General features: G+C 35.5%; 1 protein-coding gene across 2 annotated transcripts in view; it reads right to left on the bottom strand.

The window, feature by feature from the left end:
• Positions 1 to 19,596, bottom strand: part of LOC106164645 (peroxidasin) — a 27,750-nt gene extending 8,154 nt beyond the window's left edge. The window contains exons 1-10 of one of the 2 annotated variants that reach the window (XM_013542624.2): positions 19,254 to 19,596; positions 8,548 to 8,619; positions 8,255 to 8,326; positions 6,966 to 7,037; positions 4,683 to 4,754; positions 3,555 to 3,626; positions 1,372 to 1,535; positions 957 to 1,074; positions 643 to 824; positions 180 to 449 (exon numbers count right to left, since the gene is read on the bottom strand). In XM_013542624.2, coding sequence (XP_013398078.2) covers positions 180 to 449; positions 643 to 824; positions 957 to 1,074; positions 1,372 to 1,535; positions 3,555 to 3,626; positions 4,683 to 4,754; positions 6,966 to 7,037; positions 8,255 to 8,326; positions 8,548 to 8,619; positions 19,254 to 19,408 — 1,249 coding nt within the window. In that variant the 5' untranslated portion in view covers positions 19,409 to 19,596. The remainder of the gene's footprint in view (positions 1 to 179; positions 450 to 642; positions 825 to 956; positions 1,075 to 1,371; positions 1,536 to 3,554; positions 3,627 to 4,682; positions 4,755 to 6,965; positions 7,038 to 8,254; positions 8,327 to 8,547; positions 8,620 to 19,253) is intronic. The other variant, XM_013542626.2, reaches the window with a different exon arrangement.

The raw sequence follows: 19,596 nt of genomic DNA, 5'->3' as shown, positions 1-19,596 counted from the left end.
CACTTTTTCAGTATAATTTAGCCTTTTGGTCCTTTGAACTGAAATATGACTGCAACTGCAAACATAGCATTTATAACAAACACCTTTAAGCCTTGTCTAATAAAGCATATTTATGTGTTTTTATTTAAAATGTTGCTGTCAATCATGCAAAGTGCTGCCATCTGTTGGGTTGTTCCCACCTCTTACATTGAGCCTTGCAGTAGCAGAGATAGTGGCTTGGGCATTGCGGACTTCACATTTGTAGTCTCCCCGGTCTGCTTTCCTTATATCTGTGATCATCAGAGACCCTCCAGGGAGGATAGTATACCTGGCATTTCTTTCTACTAATGCTGTTCCTTTAAACCACCTGGTTTCAGGCCTGGGATATCCTGCTGAAGTGCAATCCAGGCGGACGTTTTCATGTTCTACCGCATCGTAATCTTCTGGTCTGCTTATAAATGTAGGAGCAGCTAAAAGATTGTGTTAAATTATACATTAGGTCTAACATAGAAAATGGATAAACTGGATAAATGCATTCTATAAATTTGTATTTCTTGATCTTTAAGTTTAGAATATTATAGTCATTTTGAATTTTTTTACCTCATATCATTCAATTGTTACTTCTGTCACTTCTATCATTTTGTTCCATAGGTATGAATTTACCTGGCTGTCTTCTAAAATAGCGTACTTCAGCTTTGTGACTTTTCACCTCTCCAGCCTCATTCCTAGCCATGCACTCATAGATCCCCTGATCTACATCTTGTGCACTCTTTATCATCAAGGTTCCATCTTCTAGGAGTTTGTATCTGTCATTCTCTGCAGCAGCTGTGGTGGGAATCTCATTGCTGAAAAGATAAAATATTTCTTGATAACAAGGAATGGCAGGATCTGCTTTTTCTTTATTAGTAGAAATAAGGTCCGGTTTTACTTCATCATCTTTTTTTTATTACAAAATTTCATTTTATAGCAAAACTTACTCATTATGAATCCATGTAATTTCTGGGTTAGGGTCCCCATCTGCTCTACACTGCAGATACACCGTGTTTCCAAATGTTATGTCTACATCAGTGGGCTCTCTTGTAAGGACAGGTTTTTCTGAAAAGGAATGGCAACATCAAATTACCAAACAGACATGCGACAAGTCATCAAAACCGCAGGTTTAAAATAAAGTTTGCCAAAAAAATGTAAATACCTAATTGAATTCAAATAACACATTTTGATCATTTGATAATTCAATTCAGCTAGAGTGTAAGCAATTTAACCAGCACTTATACAAGAAGATGCCAACTTAATAGAAAATGACTGTTTGACAGAACAACTTCCAGAGAAAAGTTGAGAAGACTAAAGCATTATCTTTGTGAAATTTTTTATTTAAAAAAAAGCCATACTAACTGCAGTGAAAGTCTCCTTTCTCCACACTCATGATAGACTTCCCTTGTAGCTTGGCAGGGTATTCACATGTGGCAGCCGCCTGAGTGCTGCCCCTCTTGTCCTTCAACATTTCTGCCAGCCACATCATCTGGCAGTCACACACCAATGCATTAGAGTCAAGTCGTCTGAAAATATCAGGTAGCATTTCGATATAACTCTACATATTGTATGAAAAAATAGCTGTAACTTACTAAAAATCACCATCTTCAAACCTTTTATTAAAGATATTATATTCAAAAGTTTCGTCTACAGAGCTTTTTGGAAAATCTACAGGAAACTACTAATAGAGAGGAACATACAAATTGCAGATAATAAATATCGCAAAGCTTCAGACTGCAAATTAAGGGCACTGTTTACCAACTCAACTGAATCGTCTGGGTCTTTTATGTTTGCAAATGTTCGTAACCTCACAGGTTTTAAAAGGTGGCCATGCATTAAGATTAACAGGTAATTACTATGACAAATGCTCGAATTTCTCCAAGCATTTCCTCTAGCAAGCAGACTTAACACTGTGCTGCCTCAGGTAACCATTGTATTTCCTTGCTTCTTGTCTCAAGGACCATTCCTCAATGCCAAGACACCGTGTTATGAGTCAGCTTAAGGCTCTCTTTCATTATATCTGACACTCTTATGAATATATCCGAAACCTTTTTTTTTTTTTTAACGTTTTTACTGTAATTCTATGCCTATCAGAACTCCTAATTCCCCTGGGATATTATAGGGTAGAGAAGTCTTAAAATTGAATTCCTTGTGAATGACAGTTTGATTTATGAGAAAAAAGCACACTGATACAGTATCAAATTGCTAATTGTGGACCGTACCAAAATGTAGAAGGCATTTGAAATTCCCATTGATCATGAATTTAGATAGACAATATGCTACCAAGGGAGTAATGATTGACACAGATACAATCTAACATTTTTTTTTGCAAAAATTCTTAACATCCTAGCATCCTTGAAAAATCCTTATCCAACATATCTAACCCTGCCTCATTCTAACCGACATTAATCATCTTCTAATTACCCCAAAGCCTACACCATTATATACTGTTGTATCAACATTCTTGATAGATAAAATGTCGAAAGACATTCTCCAAGTTTTATCTGTCTGATGATCAGAACATGCCTGATTTATTTCTTTGGGGAGACTTCAAGGTGACCCATATCCTGGGGACATGCCCGTAATAAGGACATTAGTGTCAGAGAAACAGTTAAAAACATTAACAACTGGAAAAGAAGGACATTTATTCACACACAGAAGGCAAATCAGTAAAATTCACATTACATGAGATTTAAAGAACTCATTGATGAAGCCAAAAAAGGGTTGAATTTAAGGGTCTATTCGTTGGAATTTTGCTTGACGAGGTTCACTGCATTTGTGCACATAGTATGTTTAATATGGGTATGAAGGGCAGTTTTTTTTTTTTCATCATTATTATTTGGACCTTTCTAATTAAACAAAAAACAAAGTTTTACAAGGTGGGTGGTTAACTTTGTACAACCACGATTGACAAAATCAATCACTACTCTCTCAAATAACTTTCTCTGGTTGTAACCCTTTTAACCAGACTCTACAACAATGAAAATATATATATGTTTTCTCCAAGTGAGTACCAGGTTTGAAAAGAAAAGAGTTTTTTTGTAGATATCACTTCATTTTTTTCTCTTTCTTCTTTGCTTGTTGAGAAGAATTTATCACCAATTCTAAGTTAAACTGGTATGACAGTGGTAGTGCTGTAAACGGGCCATTTAGAGGCCTAATTAGCCATCAGTTACTTCATCAGGCCATTAACCCAGTTTTCCTACATAAAAATATTTCCATAACACGCATTACAGCAAATGAGAAAATTTTACAAATTTGTATCAAATGCATTAGTGGAGAATGTACACCCTGCTTCCTGCAGCCAAATAAATTAGAGAATACATTTACTGAAAGGTCAAATCCTCACTGATTACTAGCGATTCATAGAAACAAATCACCAACTTGGTTTTATCTAGTCTTAGCTATCAGGCATGGACTAACTAACAGCAAGACTCTCCCTAGCTGTATACCTTTTTGTTTGTTTTTCTTTCAATCTGAACAAATCAAATAATGTGCATTTTTACACTTCTGTTTCTGAGGATGAACACAGAAATACTACTTACAATCTTCTGAGGTTCTTGAGTGGTGCAAATACTCCTCTGGGAAGCCTTTTCAACGCATTGTTATGTAAGAATCTGAAAAACATGGTAAAAGGTCAAGACACTTTTACATAGGTTTTAAAAGTTGAAAACAACTATAAGCACACATTATATGCTCACTGTTTAATGCAGATGTCAGAGAAACATGGCAAATCCCAGTTGTAATCAAAGTACAAATTTTGACAAAATTTAATTGTTTACAATGTGTGTGGCAAACACGGAACACACTGATAAAAAGGCTTATGTTTGGCATTTTCATATTTTTTTGCTCATTTATCTTGAAATAAAATATTGTTCTTCGTGGCTAAATTTGAAATATGCCAAATTACCACACACTGTTTATTTGCAGCACAGACTTTTTTGAGCTGGATTCAACAACTGATGTTTGTGTTAACAATGACCAAGGTACAAGAAACCTAACTGATGTGCAAAAAAAAAAAAAAAAAAAAAAGAAAAAAAAAAAGAAAAGAAAAAAAAAAGAAAAGCACCATCAAAACCAATGGACTCTTTGTGAGTCAGTGCTTTTTCAAGATAAGGTACACTGATCTAGAGCCTAAAAACAAAAGCTTTATTGTTAAACATCACTGCAGTGAAACCACATCTCTGTTACTTCATCAGTATGTCAGTGTTTGGTGCCTGTTGGGGTTATTTAAATACCCATCTCAAAGGATTTAGTGTGAAGTTTTAGCTAAATACCACTGCTGAAGCTTGTCATTGAACTTGAGCCAAAACAGGGGGGTTGATAAACAATAAATTCAGTATAATAAGACAAACAGCCAACTCCGGAAAGAGTTAATGGATAACAGGTCTGGTTAAACAGAAGAGTTAAGATAATCTAATTGGTGTGAATACACTATCAGACCACAAAGTTAGTCACATCCTAGTTTTCCACAATTCCAGAAAAGACAAAACACAAGTTAACATCAACTACAAAGTTAAACCTTAAAAATAAGTCATTGTATTTTAGTTGAAGCGGCCACTGTTTGATACTACAACTACAATGCCTTTTAGTAGAATATAGCCAGGTTAGTGTTACATATTAAATTTCAATCTAACTCTATAAATATACTCCTCCCTGATATCAGCACTCACAATCTCTCCAGTTTGGGTAGGGTAGCAAATGTGCTCGACTTCAAATCATTTATGTTGTTAAAATGTAAATACCTGAAAAACAAGAGAAAAGCAAGGCAATAAGCAAATTAAGCACAGTACAGACAAATACTAAGCCTGTATACCTATGTTCACCATAGTAAATAATGACTCAAACTGGATCCTAAAGAATTAACAAAATATCAATTGTGATGTCACTAGTCTTATTTTTTTAACCTTGCGTAAATGCCTCTATACTGTGTCAAGGCAATAACTTACGATGATTTTAACTTATAGGGAAACTTACAATAATTAAGTCTTTCTACAAATAATGAGGAATTAGTAGATTTAGTGGGATGAAAACACATTCCACACCTGTTTCAATAATTTTTGGACTTGTCAACAGAGATTTAATCATATAGAAGCATTTAAACAGTACAGAAGTAAATATCATACCCATATTCACAATTTTCAATTCAAACAAATTTATCAAAAACATGTAAATCAAAACTTTTGCATCATTTTCTAAAAAATAAAAAATAAAATGATACATGTGACCAAAACAGTCATCAAAAAGTCATCCGTAGCTAATAAATGTATAAGACTACAAGCACAATGTGCAATGTAACTAAATACTAGTAATTACTGTGTGAGTGCAGAACAAGCTGCTTGCTACCTTGTAATATGAGGAGCTATCAAGATACCAATAGACTATTTTGGATGCATCAGATTACCTATACCTGGTGAGGTACATGCACACAGCAGCACATGCAGAAAGGTGAGGTGCAAGAACAGTAGTGCACTATATATATACCTCAAATATAATATTTTATATGGGAAAAATGGAATTATTAATATAATTATCATGATTATTTTGAAAATGAAGACCTCTCCTTTATCCACCAATTGTCATCCAAATGTAAACAAAGCACAATTTATTCCCACCACTTCAACCAGCACTCACAAAAAGGTGTATCTCCCACAGTGTGTTTTCACAATCATACCCTCACATCGCCAACTTTAATTTCCTAAACATATATGAAAAAAAAAATTCAATTTGTTTAAAAGCATGCCCTGGCAGCTCTTGTAGTTCAGGCATAAACATTTTGCCATTATCCTTTTTTCTGTCGCAAAGTGTGTTGAATTTACTTTGAGAACTTGAGGGAGATTTTGGAATTGTAAGGTCCCCCACTTTTAAAGCAACTCCTGAAGAGTGTAACACATCCCTCCAGCTGTTCGCTTCATTTCTGATCCTTGCTCATTATTTTTGGGAATGCCACCAAGCGAGTTTCCTTGAAAAGTGTGACTTAAAGGTTAAGGCATGACTAGGAATGGGTTTTGACAGCTCCCTCTGAGGGGGAATAAAGTGGTGTTGTACTGGGAGGTCAAAGCAAAGTGTACGGGTCACTGCAACACTGTATTGACCACTACTTCACTGTATCCACAGTCCAGTCAGAACATGGACTATCAACAGTTTCACAAATGGATAACCATAACTACCAATGAAGGGTTCTTAGTAAGGGTTTGGAGGATATGTTCTTTGCTGAAACCTGTTGTCTTTATTCTCTACCATATTTGCCATTCATCAAACTTTGGTCGGGAATGCTGTCGCCCTTGAACAATTACCACTTCAATCAGCTGCACTTTCAAAAAAAATATTACAGACAGGAGTTGTCAGGTTTTAAGCTAAGAAGGGCAATTGAATTCCACTCAGAAGTATGAAATCTGGGAAAATAACATACACTGTCAGCACTGCTGTGCTGTAATGATTTGCTGATGGCTTCAAAAAGCCAAAAGCAAGTAAAGAAACCGCACAGCAGATGATGTGAAGAAAGATGTCTGATAAAATAAGGGCAGACAAATAAACACTTCAGCAATATTTGGCAAACTGTGAGTTTGTTCAGTTTTCTGGTCTTATACATATTTAGTACACTATCAGTATGGATATAAAACTTTTAACAGCTCTGATGGTAAAAAAAAACTTATTCAAGTTCCAAAAACCTGCCAGCCACAAGCCAGAGCAGTGAACTGTGTCAAGGGTGGAGTAGTCTGAACATGTTGCCATCTCTCCTGAAGAGAAACTAAGGCCACACAAACTGTAACATATTGCCCGTAGCAGTGCAGCTAACACATACTCTGCATACTGTGAACACATTGCTGTGGCCTCCTGCAACCCTTCCTAGGCAATGTGTGTATACTTCTATGGTGCTTACATATATTCTTGCATACTGTGAGAAAGTAAGAAAAAAAAATACAAGAGTTACCTGATGATAAAAAAATACTTACAGTTGTTCCAGATTGTCCAGGCCCTTGAAGGCGTTACTGCTGATGTTTTCAATGTTATTTTTGTAAAGATATCTGCAAGACAAAGAAACACAATTAATATATATTATTATAATTTTATTTAATTTGCCTAGGCTAGATTCAGATTTCAATCTTGCCTAGGCAAGGTGGCAATTTCAATTTCGACTAGGCAGATTAAAATATTGCCAGCATTTCAATCTTGCTTGCACATATACTCACTACTGGTAACACAACTTTCCTGTCATATCATCAAGCATATCAAACCCACCAAGCTCCAATGTGTCAATGATATATTACATATCTTCATGAATATTAAACTGTGGCTTTGTAACATAATCCCATATATTATTTTGAGAAGCACACCAAAGAGTGGAATGAAACTACAAACACTGAATATTCCCTCTTATCAATTGTTCAGGCTTTAAAATCCATTTACTTGTCAAATATTATACTAAAGAGAAAAAGAAAAAAAGGAAACTTTTTGGGTAGCTTGTACAAATAACCCAAATATGCCAAATATCAATATTTTGTGTAAACAATTCTTGACTGACAACTGACAAAATCCATGGACAGAGATCGAGTAAGTATGCCATGTTGCTTTGAATATAAAAAATGTGAAGAACTTGAACTAAACAAATAAAAGTGAAGTAACCTATAAATCTGCCCCAAGTGTCTAAGTTAAACATAAAACCAGTGAGAACTTCACCACAAAAAACATCAATGATGCATGGAATGTTCACCATGGGCTGTCAGGGCAATTTGAAAACCTTCCCAATCAGGGGTAAGATTACTTCTTTCATGGCAGATATTGTTACTACATGTTATACACTGTGCAAACAATTTGGGTATTCCAGGCCTCAAACTGGATTCACAGATTACTTATAATTGCTCTAAAAAGTTGTCTAGCTGGGCATGAAAGAAGTTAATACTGAAAATGCAATTGATAACTTGCCTACCATGTAACATGTAATCAAATTATAACTGGAGCAAATCGTGTAAAGCCGACTAAATGTATCAGCACTGCCATACTTAACCTGGGTCCTTTTGGATAAGATTAGATGAAAACAAAACACTTATTGTGAGCAGGTTTCACACTACATGAATTCAATGACCAAAAAATGCATGTTTACATTAACAAGCTGAGAACATAGCTTTTACAACACACACGCACGTGCAGGCACACACACACACATACACGCACAAACATCACACACATCATAACACATCTGTGATGCTTCCTTCACATTAGCAGATTTGATTTTAATACTTACAAGTAACGAAGTTCAGCAATTCCTTCAAATGCTCCATCTTCTAAAGTTTTGATGTGGTTATTGTTTACAAGTCTGAAGTACAAGGTTTTTGAAAATCAAAATCTATTAGAAGATAAAAAACATTCTGAATTTAATATGTTGAATAAATTACAAAAATATAAAGCACTTTAAAAATGAACAAGCAAAAGATATCTACAATCTGATGGAAGGAGATAAATAAAACAAAATTTTGGAGATGTATTACATCATATTGTGAACAGATTTACAGTATAAGTAAACTGCATCTAACTTACAGTGTATTAAGGTGTGTCAGACCTGTGAAAGAATTGGGTGGAATGTGTTCTATCTTGTTAAACCTAAGATCTCTGGAAATTAAAAAAAGAAAATAGCATTAAAAACATACTCAATATATTATTATTTTGAATACAAAGGATCTATATATTTGCTTTGAAATAATTCAAAACAGAAGCCTGTCAGAGAATATTCACAATTTAAAACACAATGGGTTACAGCTGTTGCTATGAGTAAATCAACTTTTTTTGTCCAGATTTCAGGGTTGCCCACCCCAAGCGCTGAGTGAAATCACAGAAATAACGTCAGGTCATGGCAGGTTAATCTGGCATCAGCTTCTCCATTACAAGAACAAAGAATTTCAAATCAGATCATTTAGGTCACAGTGCCGCACCAAAATGCTATTACCACCTTGTAAGAATAAATGAACAAGAAATATTTTCTAACTCAGTGCCAGACTTGTCCTTAGCTAGTCCACAAAGTCACTGTGTACTTACTTTTACCCCACTTATTTAAGTCTATAGTAATAAATGCCATAATCGAACAAGATTCCTATAAACACTTGAAAAGTCTATTCTGTATTGAATAATATACTTGACAGACCTCCTGAGGTTACCAACAACACTATCACTTGCCTGAGTGTGCACTCTATGGAGCAACATTATAATCTCTACTGATATGGATAAGAACAATTTCTACAGATCTAATGTGATTTAACAACAGACAAGCAGATGTGGCCCTGGTGCACAGTTTACAGTCAGAGGGACAAAATGACCACAGGTAACACTATGGGCTGTTATGTGGTGGCCAAGACAGATGCCTATGAAACCTACTAAGTACAACCTGAAATTGAAAACATACATGGTGTCGTGCAAACTTGGTGATAATAAAGTACAACTGATAAAAGTAGCTGTCATGTTCTATCAGCATGTTCCACATAAAATATTCCTATATCGTGTCATTTTCTGCAATCATGCCCATGTCAGGTATAATATATTGCAAGATATCCAGCATCATGTATGAAAGTCTAACCACAGTCAGAAAAAAAAACTTTTTGTTCTTATATCTCAAAACTCAAAATTACCACTCAAATCTATAAAACTTTTTCTCTTTTCATAACCCATGCAACAGAATTGTATATTGTAAACATGTCACTTTGAACTCTCTTGAAGTAAACTGGTAGAAAAACTAAAGACAGATATGTTAATTAAGAGAAAAAAAAAACAGTGGAACAACCAAACGTACATATGTGTTACCCTTTCAATCAAATACAGTATAAAATTGCTAAAAGACAAAAAAAAAATCCAGTTCTTTTTCATTGATATTTAATGTGTACATTTTTGTAAAAAATAATCCTCCTGACAAAGCTAATTCAAGAGAAAAACCCACATGTCTGCCCTGAACCTTCACACTGAAAGCCTGGTTTATGCACACAAAAATCTACCATGAAGTGGACATTTCCCTCTGACAAGACCACTCTTATAAAAATCCTTTATAAATACTGTGTAAATATAAATGGCAGTGAACTCAAAGCAACCCAGCTTAGCAACCTTTTAGCCTCACCTGAGACTCTGATTATTACAATGACATCAATCGAGATTAACCCGAATTAACTGGTATTGTTGTACACTATTATGAGCAAACTTGGGTACATAAAATTTGTGTTTGAATAGCCTTCTAAGAAGGTCATTTTCAGGCATTTTGATATAAGTTTTATTGAATCATGTTACCTTATTAGGGTTAGCATCTGTAAAATTTAAGTCAATCATTTGTGGTGAGAAACCTTTTCAAAGTTGTCAACAGAATTTAGGACCCAATAAAAATATGCAGATAGCATCATTGCACTGAATTATACATCTCCAGCTGACATTTACAAGGTGATGATTCACTTGTTTTCAATACACGACCCTCAAAAAGAAGTTGTTTAAATCTTATTTAAATAGCAGTTGTAATCCAGCAAGAACAAATGTGGCATGTTTTTTCTAGATATGAAATAACTATTTGCGCTCTGACCTGAGACCACCAAAAACACACAAATATTATTCTACCCTGGAACAAGAGGTGACTTCTTTCCAATACAAACATCAATCTTATGAAGTTCAAAAAGTGTATATATACTGCAAGCTGTACAATTAAATTCCAAATCAAATCTGGAAGAACCGCCTTCTATTAAATAAAATTAAAAAAATGGTACACAATATTACAAAATCTCTGAAAACACTCCCAAGACTTTTTGCTTAATGTGGACCTTGAAAAAATCAGATTTTGTACAGTGTTTTGTCTGACAAACACGAGGATCCACATCAATAGAAGTTTAATGCTGTCAATCATCTGAATATTTGGACTCTTTTTATCTATATATAGTTACAGTGTCTGCAGTGAACCTCTAACAGTAAAATAAGTTTTTCCATTTGTAATCCCTACTTAAGTTTTAAAAAATAAAATTTTTCTATTCTGCCAGATTACAGTTTATACTTTACATTGTTACAAAGAACACAGAGGAGTTGACATTATTGCGAACTCCTTTCAATGTCTCCTACCATATATCACAATAAATCCCACACCCCAAGATAATATTGCACAACTGGAAAGCTGAGCAGAATGGTTTGAAAATCCATTTTAAATTTTAGATATATTTTGGCAAGTATTCAAAACCCTTCCCCTTTTGATATAATACAAAAAAAAGTTTCACAAAAAGAATCAAAACTGAAGAGAAAATATTCAACTTAATTCTTCAATGGTTGGCATTGTTAAAAAGTAATAGTCCAGCCAACCAGCCAGCCAGCCCCCCTTTAATTATTCCCAGCACTGTCTGTGTTTGGTCTAAACATCTGTGTTCTAAAACATCTAGGAAGTGGGACAAATACAGCCTAAACAGAGAGGCAAATAACTGAAGTGGTAGGAACTTTATGCCCCACTGACGTCTAAAATCTTTTCCATTCTTTTATAGTGTGCCAGCGTCTCTGAGGAGTACACACAGGGGATACGCTTAAAACGTGACCATATTCTTTGTTCTGTTTACTGGTATGTGAGGCACTTTGCCCATGAATTTGATCTATTTGGTTAGGAAATCACATTAGGAGTAGACACATTTGTGAACCACAACATAAGCACCTTGACTACCCACTAGTAAATTGGCCACACATTCCTGTTAGCACTTTCTAACACAAGACTAATTTCATTTTTACTAAGATTTAGACCCTGTGACACCCTGTGTTGGGGACACAAAATGACCTTAATTGCTAACTTTCCAGGAAGAATTTCACTGTAACATGCCGAAACTGGAACCAGTATACATACATGAAAACAACTGTTATTTTGTGGAATATGGAAAATTTGGAGCAGATGCCTTGGTGTTCAACAGAAATTTATTGTACAAACAAGTACAGAGACCAAATTATTACAAACTATTTCCTGTGAAGATTTAACTAAATATCTAAACAGAACTAAACACTGCCCCATTGCCTGCAATAACTTTGTCCTTTGATAGCCACATCCTAACAGCATGAAATATGTTGACCAAGATTCTGAGTGTTTATATTTGGTCAAAAACATAATAACAACCACTTCTCATGGTGTCCAACTCACTTACACTTTTTAAGTAAAATCTGCCAAAAACTGTGACAACTGGACCCTGAAATTTGCCTAGTTAGGGGAGGGGGCCTTAAAATTACTGGAAAGTATAATTTGGATGCCTTGAGCTTTAAAGTTATACTATCTGCGTTTGAAAATGTTATAATGTGCCAAAGTCATTTTCTATTTCTACATGAATTGCAAAGCTACTAGTCTTTCCCAATTCGAACCTTAAGCCAAAGATTTTTGTGGCAAAATTTTCAGATATGATACCTTTAACTTTGTAAGTGGTATGTAGTGTTAAAAGGTTCATGATGGGGGTAGTGGTTTGGAGGACAATTACAAAGTACCTCTAGTTTGCTGCTTGTGGTTGGGTTACAGACAATGCTCTTCCTGTGATAAGAAAACTTAAAAACGAGTTATCAAAAGGTGAGTCAAATACATGCCATTGAGTTAGCACTAGCTTTGAAATGCATCCATAACTACCAAATCTTTTTGGACACTATAGGCAAAAGAAATTTGCCAACTATAAAAAAACTTTATCTACCCATCATCCTCTATTGTCAACCATTTAGGTAAAACCAATTATCTTAAGCATCAGCAAATATGTACATACATGTTTCAAGATTGGGACTGAATCCCTGACTGCATTATGAGTATAGATTATATATAGGATATAGTGTAGATAGTTATAAATGTACTTAATCACCACTTCAGTGGTGGTTTCGTTTTGCAATAAAGCTTACATCATAATATCATACAGCTTTTTCTCCCCAAAAAAACATGGTACCTGTATATGAATTACACAGTTATTAACCCACACTGAGCACAGTGCATCTGAGCTCTCCTCAGGTTTGAACCCATTAAAAAAGCTTCCCTTTTTCTGGTATAAGTTACACTGGATTACCATCTAACAAGCAGGGTAAATAACAAAGGGACAAAAAACTTTGATGGCCAAATCAGTCTTTTCAAAACGTGATCCTTGTGTAACTAAAACACATCTCGGCTTTTGTTGTGTTTTTTCCACTTCAAAGACAGGGAAGAAGATCCTTTAGATTTTTTCTGCCACCTCTTGACCCTGTGAGTGTGTGAAGTGCTGCTGCAGGCTAATCCAGACACTAATACTGTAAGGTGACTTGTCTCTGCACAGGCAGGGCCCCACTGGCACACAGTTGACCAACTAATATATACCCAGCCAGATAGCTACTCTCACCTCTATATAGAGAAGACACTATATATGAAATCAACTGTGAGATTGTTCCCAAAGAATAAGAGAAATGAGAATGATTGTGTAAAATGTTACTGACTTATTAAGGACATGTACAGACTTGCACTCTGTAAATGTATTGTGGTAATAATATTTTTTTGCTCGAACCTAGCATGTCAATCCATTAAAATTACATTTACTCTCTTGGGGCGGGTTTTGGTTGTGACAAATGAACCTTTCCCTTTAATGAAACACAGATACAAGTGCTGAAAGGTTATTTTTTTCCTGAAATATCAAAGTCTGTATTTTCCAGAACCTGCCAATCACACACGCCCACCTTAACCACTGTTTTGATCTACGTAATTAGCATGTACTTGACAAAACATACATGCTTAATCGGCATGTCTTATTTAATTAACCAAGCTTTTGCTTCATATTGTCGGCTATGTTTATGGTTTTGGTAGGGACCAAACTTCAAAGAGTTCAACATCCTTCCCCAACAAACCATTTGCAATAATTATTAGTGAGTCTTGAGATTCATGTCTTTATTTATCTGAAATCTACTCATCTTTGCCAATGTAAAGCATCAGAATTGAGTGTATTATAACCATTGTTTAAATGTTCTGGGAAATGCAAATGTCACATAAAATAACTGTTTAATTTTATCCCCCCAAATTCCTGTTTTGGCTTCATCTTACTCTATGATTTTTCTCTGAGTAGAAAATGTTTGTAGAAAAGAATTTTCACAGCTTGCTTATCTGCAGACAATCAATTTTTGGGATCTTTCATTTTGAAATCAAACCCTGGGATGTGCTTTCCCATAACAAACTTCTAGAGCAGACAGTTCACATACATCTAGATCCATTTCAACTCTAAAATTAGCCTTGAAACATTGAGACTTTTTACAAACTTCGCCCCTATCTTTTTACAGTTTTCTCTGGATTCCATTACAAGTCTTGACCAAATAATATTTTCAAATCTTTTCTAAACAATTTTTTCAACTTAAAGCATTTGTCAATTTGAGTTTATATAATAAAGTAAGAACAAATTCACAGCACCCCTTACGCACTCATGGATGAATACCCAAGTGTAAATTGGAAAGAAAAGAGATTTGTGATGCACTCAGGAAAATACAAATTTGGAGAAAAGAGAATGTTTCCTGTTTGTAATTCCACTGCAGAGAGAAATAAAAGATAACACACCTTTGTCCTGATTTCTACCCAAGATTCATGAGCCCTTGTCATCACTCCTCCCAGATGAACTTTAACATTAATACTAAAGATGTCTAATTAACTTGACTTATACCAGATATAAATCAATACATTGAACAGGCCATGTTTATGGCAAGATGTTTCTGTAACAAAAACATACATTAGAAACTGAGAAACCTTATGCACCAAGAGATATCTTATGCTACCTCACCTTAAAGTAAACAGATTATATTTTTTATAATCTCAGTGCAGAGTTAATTCTGGACTAAATCAACCTCAATTCATTAAGTAAATGACATTTTACATTTCAAGTTTAATATGTATATGCGAGTCAGGCATTTTATCACAAAATATTTTCATACAGAACCTTTACCTACTTCAGTCTTGCTGCAGGAAATTATAAGTGGTTTTGGGAAATACAACAATTACAGTAACTTCCTGATCATCCTAACAAGTCCTGTCATTCAAAATTAAACATTCAACTTTTCCATTTAAGTGTGAAAGAAGTGGAAATTAATTCAGAAATATGAGACGGAAAGAGCTCCAGGGAGTAGGCAGACTATGTCAGAGGATGGAGGAAAACTGTAATTAGTAACAAATAACAAAGTGTCAACACCAGTTTAATCTAGCAAGCTAAAGTCATTTATCTCCTGAACAATTTTAATTATTTCTTTACCACATAGAAATTTTGGTATCTGTAACATAAAAAAGGCTGAAACAAATACACATTTCAGCTGTCACTGACAACTAGAAACCAATCATTTTGGCATGCCAGGCCCAAATATTTTCATTTGACTTAACTGTCATATGCCTCAGTGAATAAATTCATTTGTTTTCACATTCAAACAAATTAGAGTGCATAGCTGAGTTGATATCATCCATTTATTATATAAGTGCACTGAAACCTGAAGGGCTAGCACTGTATGACTTGCTTATTTGATGCAACTGCATCACAGCCACAAGCACCAAATTCAAACAAACAAAATAAACTTTTTATTCATTTTCTGAGAAATACGGTTGTATGCTTCTGGTTCCTTTCCTGTTTCAACAGACAGAAGCTGTCAACATTCTATGGTTTTAAATTAACCAGCACTGCCACAGCCAGATTCTAAATATTTCCCACTGGCTGGAACATTTTGCAAAGCAAGAACTTTTACTGAACCAAAATACTAGTTCATACCCATTTAAACCTTTAACATACCCTTTTAAAAACAACATCTAAAACATCTTTAGCCTGTAATGTATATACATTATATGGCAAGCCTGGAAATAAGGCACATTTTCCACTTTGGACCAAAGAAACCCCTCCGGCACAAGGCAGTCCAAACTAGCAGAAGTGAATGGAGTTAGAGAATGATGTTGCTTATGGCCTAAACAGAATTATGTAAGCAAAGGAACATTTCCCAACAAGCCAGGAGTACAACCAATGCAAAAGAAAAGCAAACAGCTTACAGACAGGAAACTTTTACTTAATTCAAGAGGGAAAGGGTCTACATGAAACAGTTTTCTTGATGGCAGACAAGTGTGTTCTTCTGTAACAGAGATGCCAGACTTTTAGGATCATTTTTCCAGACCCTTAAGTTCCCCCAACAACAACTCTTTGTTGATCGCTTTGCATTTGTGTGTCATTGTTATTCCCTGTCCTGTTTATTCAATTGAGTATAAGCTTGAATGCATACTGAAAAGAGAGAAGTATAATGAAAATTCAATATTTTTACAGGTTTTATCAACAATTGGGGGTACAATTAGCCCTTCTGAAACCCCACCCGCTTTCCTTCATCGGTCAGTACATCTGCAGGTCAGAGACAGCAATGGATATCACACCAACAAAGCCTGAAAAACTAGACTTGCAGCTTCATAGAAAATCGAGACAGGGCATCTCTTAAGACCACACAAAGTGCAAAATGACTCTTAAAGCAAATGCTTTTAAAATTAGAGACCAGAACTAAAAGACAACTATGTCCAGTTGATTACAAGGACTTAAGGCTTAAAAGCAACACTGCTCAATTGTCCTGTGTATTGCCACAATAAGGAGACTTGATGGGTGAGCCACCGAGTGCTCTTAGGACTCATTTATGCTGTGCAGTTGACTTGAAATATTGGCTATGGTCAGTCTTTAATAGGGTTAAATTACCACATTCTGAAAGAGACCAACAGTGCATTCAATCAATTTCATAGGCTCTTGAACCATAATGAAACAGAACTGTAACATTTGTTTACCTTCCACTTGGAATAGACTTGAAACAAAGTATATTGTCTTGGCGAAACAACAAGTCTAAGTCTTTCAGACCTTATCCGCAAGAAAACTATTAGGATTTCATCTACGTAACATATAGATTTCACAATGATAACAATAAAAGCAATGAACATATCAGGTATTCAGACATAATTATCCTTCAATTATAGTAATAAAGTTGAATAAAGAAATGTTAGGAAGTGAATTACCCAATGGCATCAGGAAAGATAGCTTTCTTATTCAATTAAGTAAAGTTTATTCTCCGGAGATGAATGAACAGCATGACTTTGGCAAGGCAACAGCTTCCTACTGAGGTACACAGGTCTTTTTTATGCCTTTCAGTTTCTTTACCTCAAGAGACCTAACTTAGATGAAAGTGCAATTAACAGATAAAAATAATAACAATTTTGAAAAAAGGTTAAGTCTAGGTCAGGTCAAGTTTATAACAAGTAGTCAAATATAAAGATCAGATGTCCTTATGTGCTTGAGAAGGAACCCCGTATAATACATTATTCATGCTGAACATCTAATTAATGTATTTATTGCTTATTTTTTAAATGAAAAACCAGTATTGCATATTATGATACAGATATATATAGAAAATAACACAAGTGAATGGAGGCAGCAAGAAAAGCACCTTAATCTTCTTGGGCAGGTAGCTAATCAATGTGATAAAACACTTGTTTCTAAGGATAGTTCCAGTCACCGACCTGTGCTACATGGGAAAATCACAGGGGATCACCAAGAAAAAATTAGTTCTAAGCAAGTAAAGCACACCACTTATGCTGAACAGCTAATTAAAAGTTCAAGGGTGCAAGTCTGAAATTCACATCATGTCAGCTGGTCCCCTCCTTCACAACTTTGCCAGGTGTTCAACCAATAATTCATCTGATGATAAGGAGTGCAGCTCTGTCTGGTTACATGGCCTGCTTACCAACATTGCTTTGGCATGCAGCAACAAACAAAGTCCCACTTAAAACATCACACCATCAACATAGAAATTACTGCAGGCTATACTAGAACCTAAAACCTTGGGTATGCCAAAAAAACAAGGTAATTAAGGTTTCCCAATTGCCAGTTCTGGTATCTGCATTTGGTAGCGGGAGAGTTAGTTCTATCTAGAGTTTGACAGTTAATTGATGACTAAAATAGAATGCATTTCCTTGCATGCTGCATATCTCCTTGATGATTCAAGATTAAAAAACATGACCCTGCTTTGGAACAACTCTGGATGATTTTTTTTCTTTTTTGAGCACACGTGTTAATATCTTCATTAGTGATAACCACAAAAGACCTACACTGAGATGAAAAATAACACTGAAAATCAACTTTCTGTCATCACTGATAACACAGACGAGGACATACCATAGGCAGCCCCCATTGACTCCTTCTAAAACACTCACAGATGAGGACATACTTTAGACTCCTTTCAATGCACTTTAGAGTTCTGTTATCAAATACTTCATTCATCAAAATTTTAATGTTATCATTTTCATTATTCTCAAATAAATTGGCTATAAAAAGTATAAAAGTTATTTTCCTTCTTTTGTGCTATTTTAATTATAAACTGATGGACTGGAAATGCCACAGCTCATGCTTATTCACAAAATCCCAAATAAAAACAATTTTACTTAGCATTGAACCACAAGCTCAAATTCCCTCCCCAAAAGTAACTATATCTTCAAAGTGCAAGGGGTTCTCCCTTTCTCTGAGTTTTAAGAGCCACTGGCTATCTGATGACATCCAATAATTTATAATAAGATGGGCTTCAGATAGCAAGAGAAAAATAAATTTTAAGGCTACTTTGCCGCCCTAGAGTGAAAAAAATGTCATTCAAATGTGTTCCCTCTGTCTGTCTGGGGTTGACTTTAAGACCCCTGTTGAGATAACGCATTAAATTTGAGATGAATAAACGTTTACACATCAGTGATTTTAAGACCAGCCCCCTGACGCTAACCACACAAATTATATTGGAGAAGGTGATCAGAATACCTGAATGTACAGTTCAATTTATGTTGTTAAAATGAGGTAATTTGACTACTTGTCAAAGGGGCCTGCGTTACTGCCTGTCTGCTCACTGAGCTGACTTTCCTCGAGGCAGAAGTCAACTATAACACTGATAACAAAAGCGTGCATTATGAAAAAAGATGTTAAAAAACAGACACCCATTGATCACTATAGTTGATATAAAGTCTGGGTAAACGTATGGCATCAGACACCAAGCCTTTCAGGGATTACACTGCTTTGCTGCAGTCTCCCACACGACTTCCTACCTCACTGATGGGGAACCTATTAAAACTGTCTTGAAAGTCAAATCACTTTAGAAATTCAATTTTCTTTTCACACTGAATGATTTTCATTGTGTACTGGCAATATACATTTCAATAGAAGCACGTTATACAGTAAGCACGGAAACTTTTATCAAGAAGAGTGGTTTTAACTTGCCGACCCGTGCTTTAACAAGTGGCCTGGCATACTTACAGTATCGTTGTCTCCGGGGGGACTTGGGGGATCTTTTCTAGGTGTAAAAACATACACCGCACTGTCGTCCTGAAGCACAGGCATCGGCTAGGACACGGTTGTGCTATACTACTGTGGAAGAGCAGGGCAAGATATAGCAGTAACTTCCAAGCCATCTTGCCCGGCTTCGTGGCCTCTTGCTCCTGCCCCCTAACTTAGCAGTTTACACAGCCGATTGCTGTGTGTGTACTGAACAAAACACTATACAGACACAGGAAATGCGCACGCGCTGAAAGTTATGCCCTCGCGGAGCGAGTAGGCCGACTACCGACTCCTTTATCTTCAAGCGGTGTTAGGCAGTGTG

Source organism: Lingula anatina, chromosome 1 (genome assembly GCF_051362555.1).
Source record: "Lingula anatina isolate TDL-2025a chromosome 1, LinAna3.0, whole genome shotgun sequence".
Lineage (NCBI taxonomy): Eukaryota > Metazoa > Brachiopoda > Lingulata > Lingulida > Lingulidae > Lingula > Lingula anatina.
Note: the sequence above shows the minus strand (reverse complement) of the source record. Positions and strands in the feature narration are given on the sequence as shown.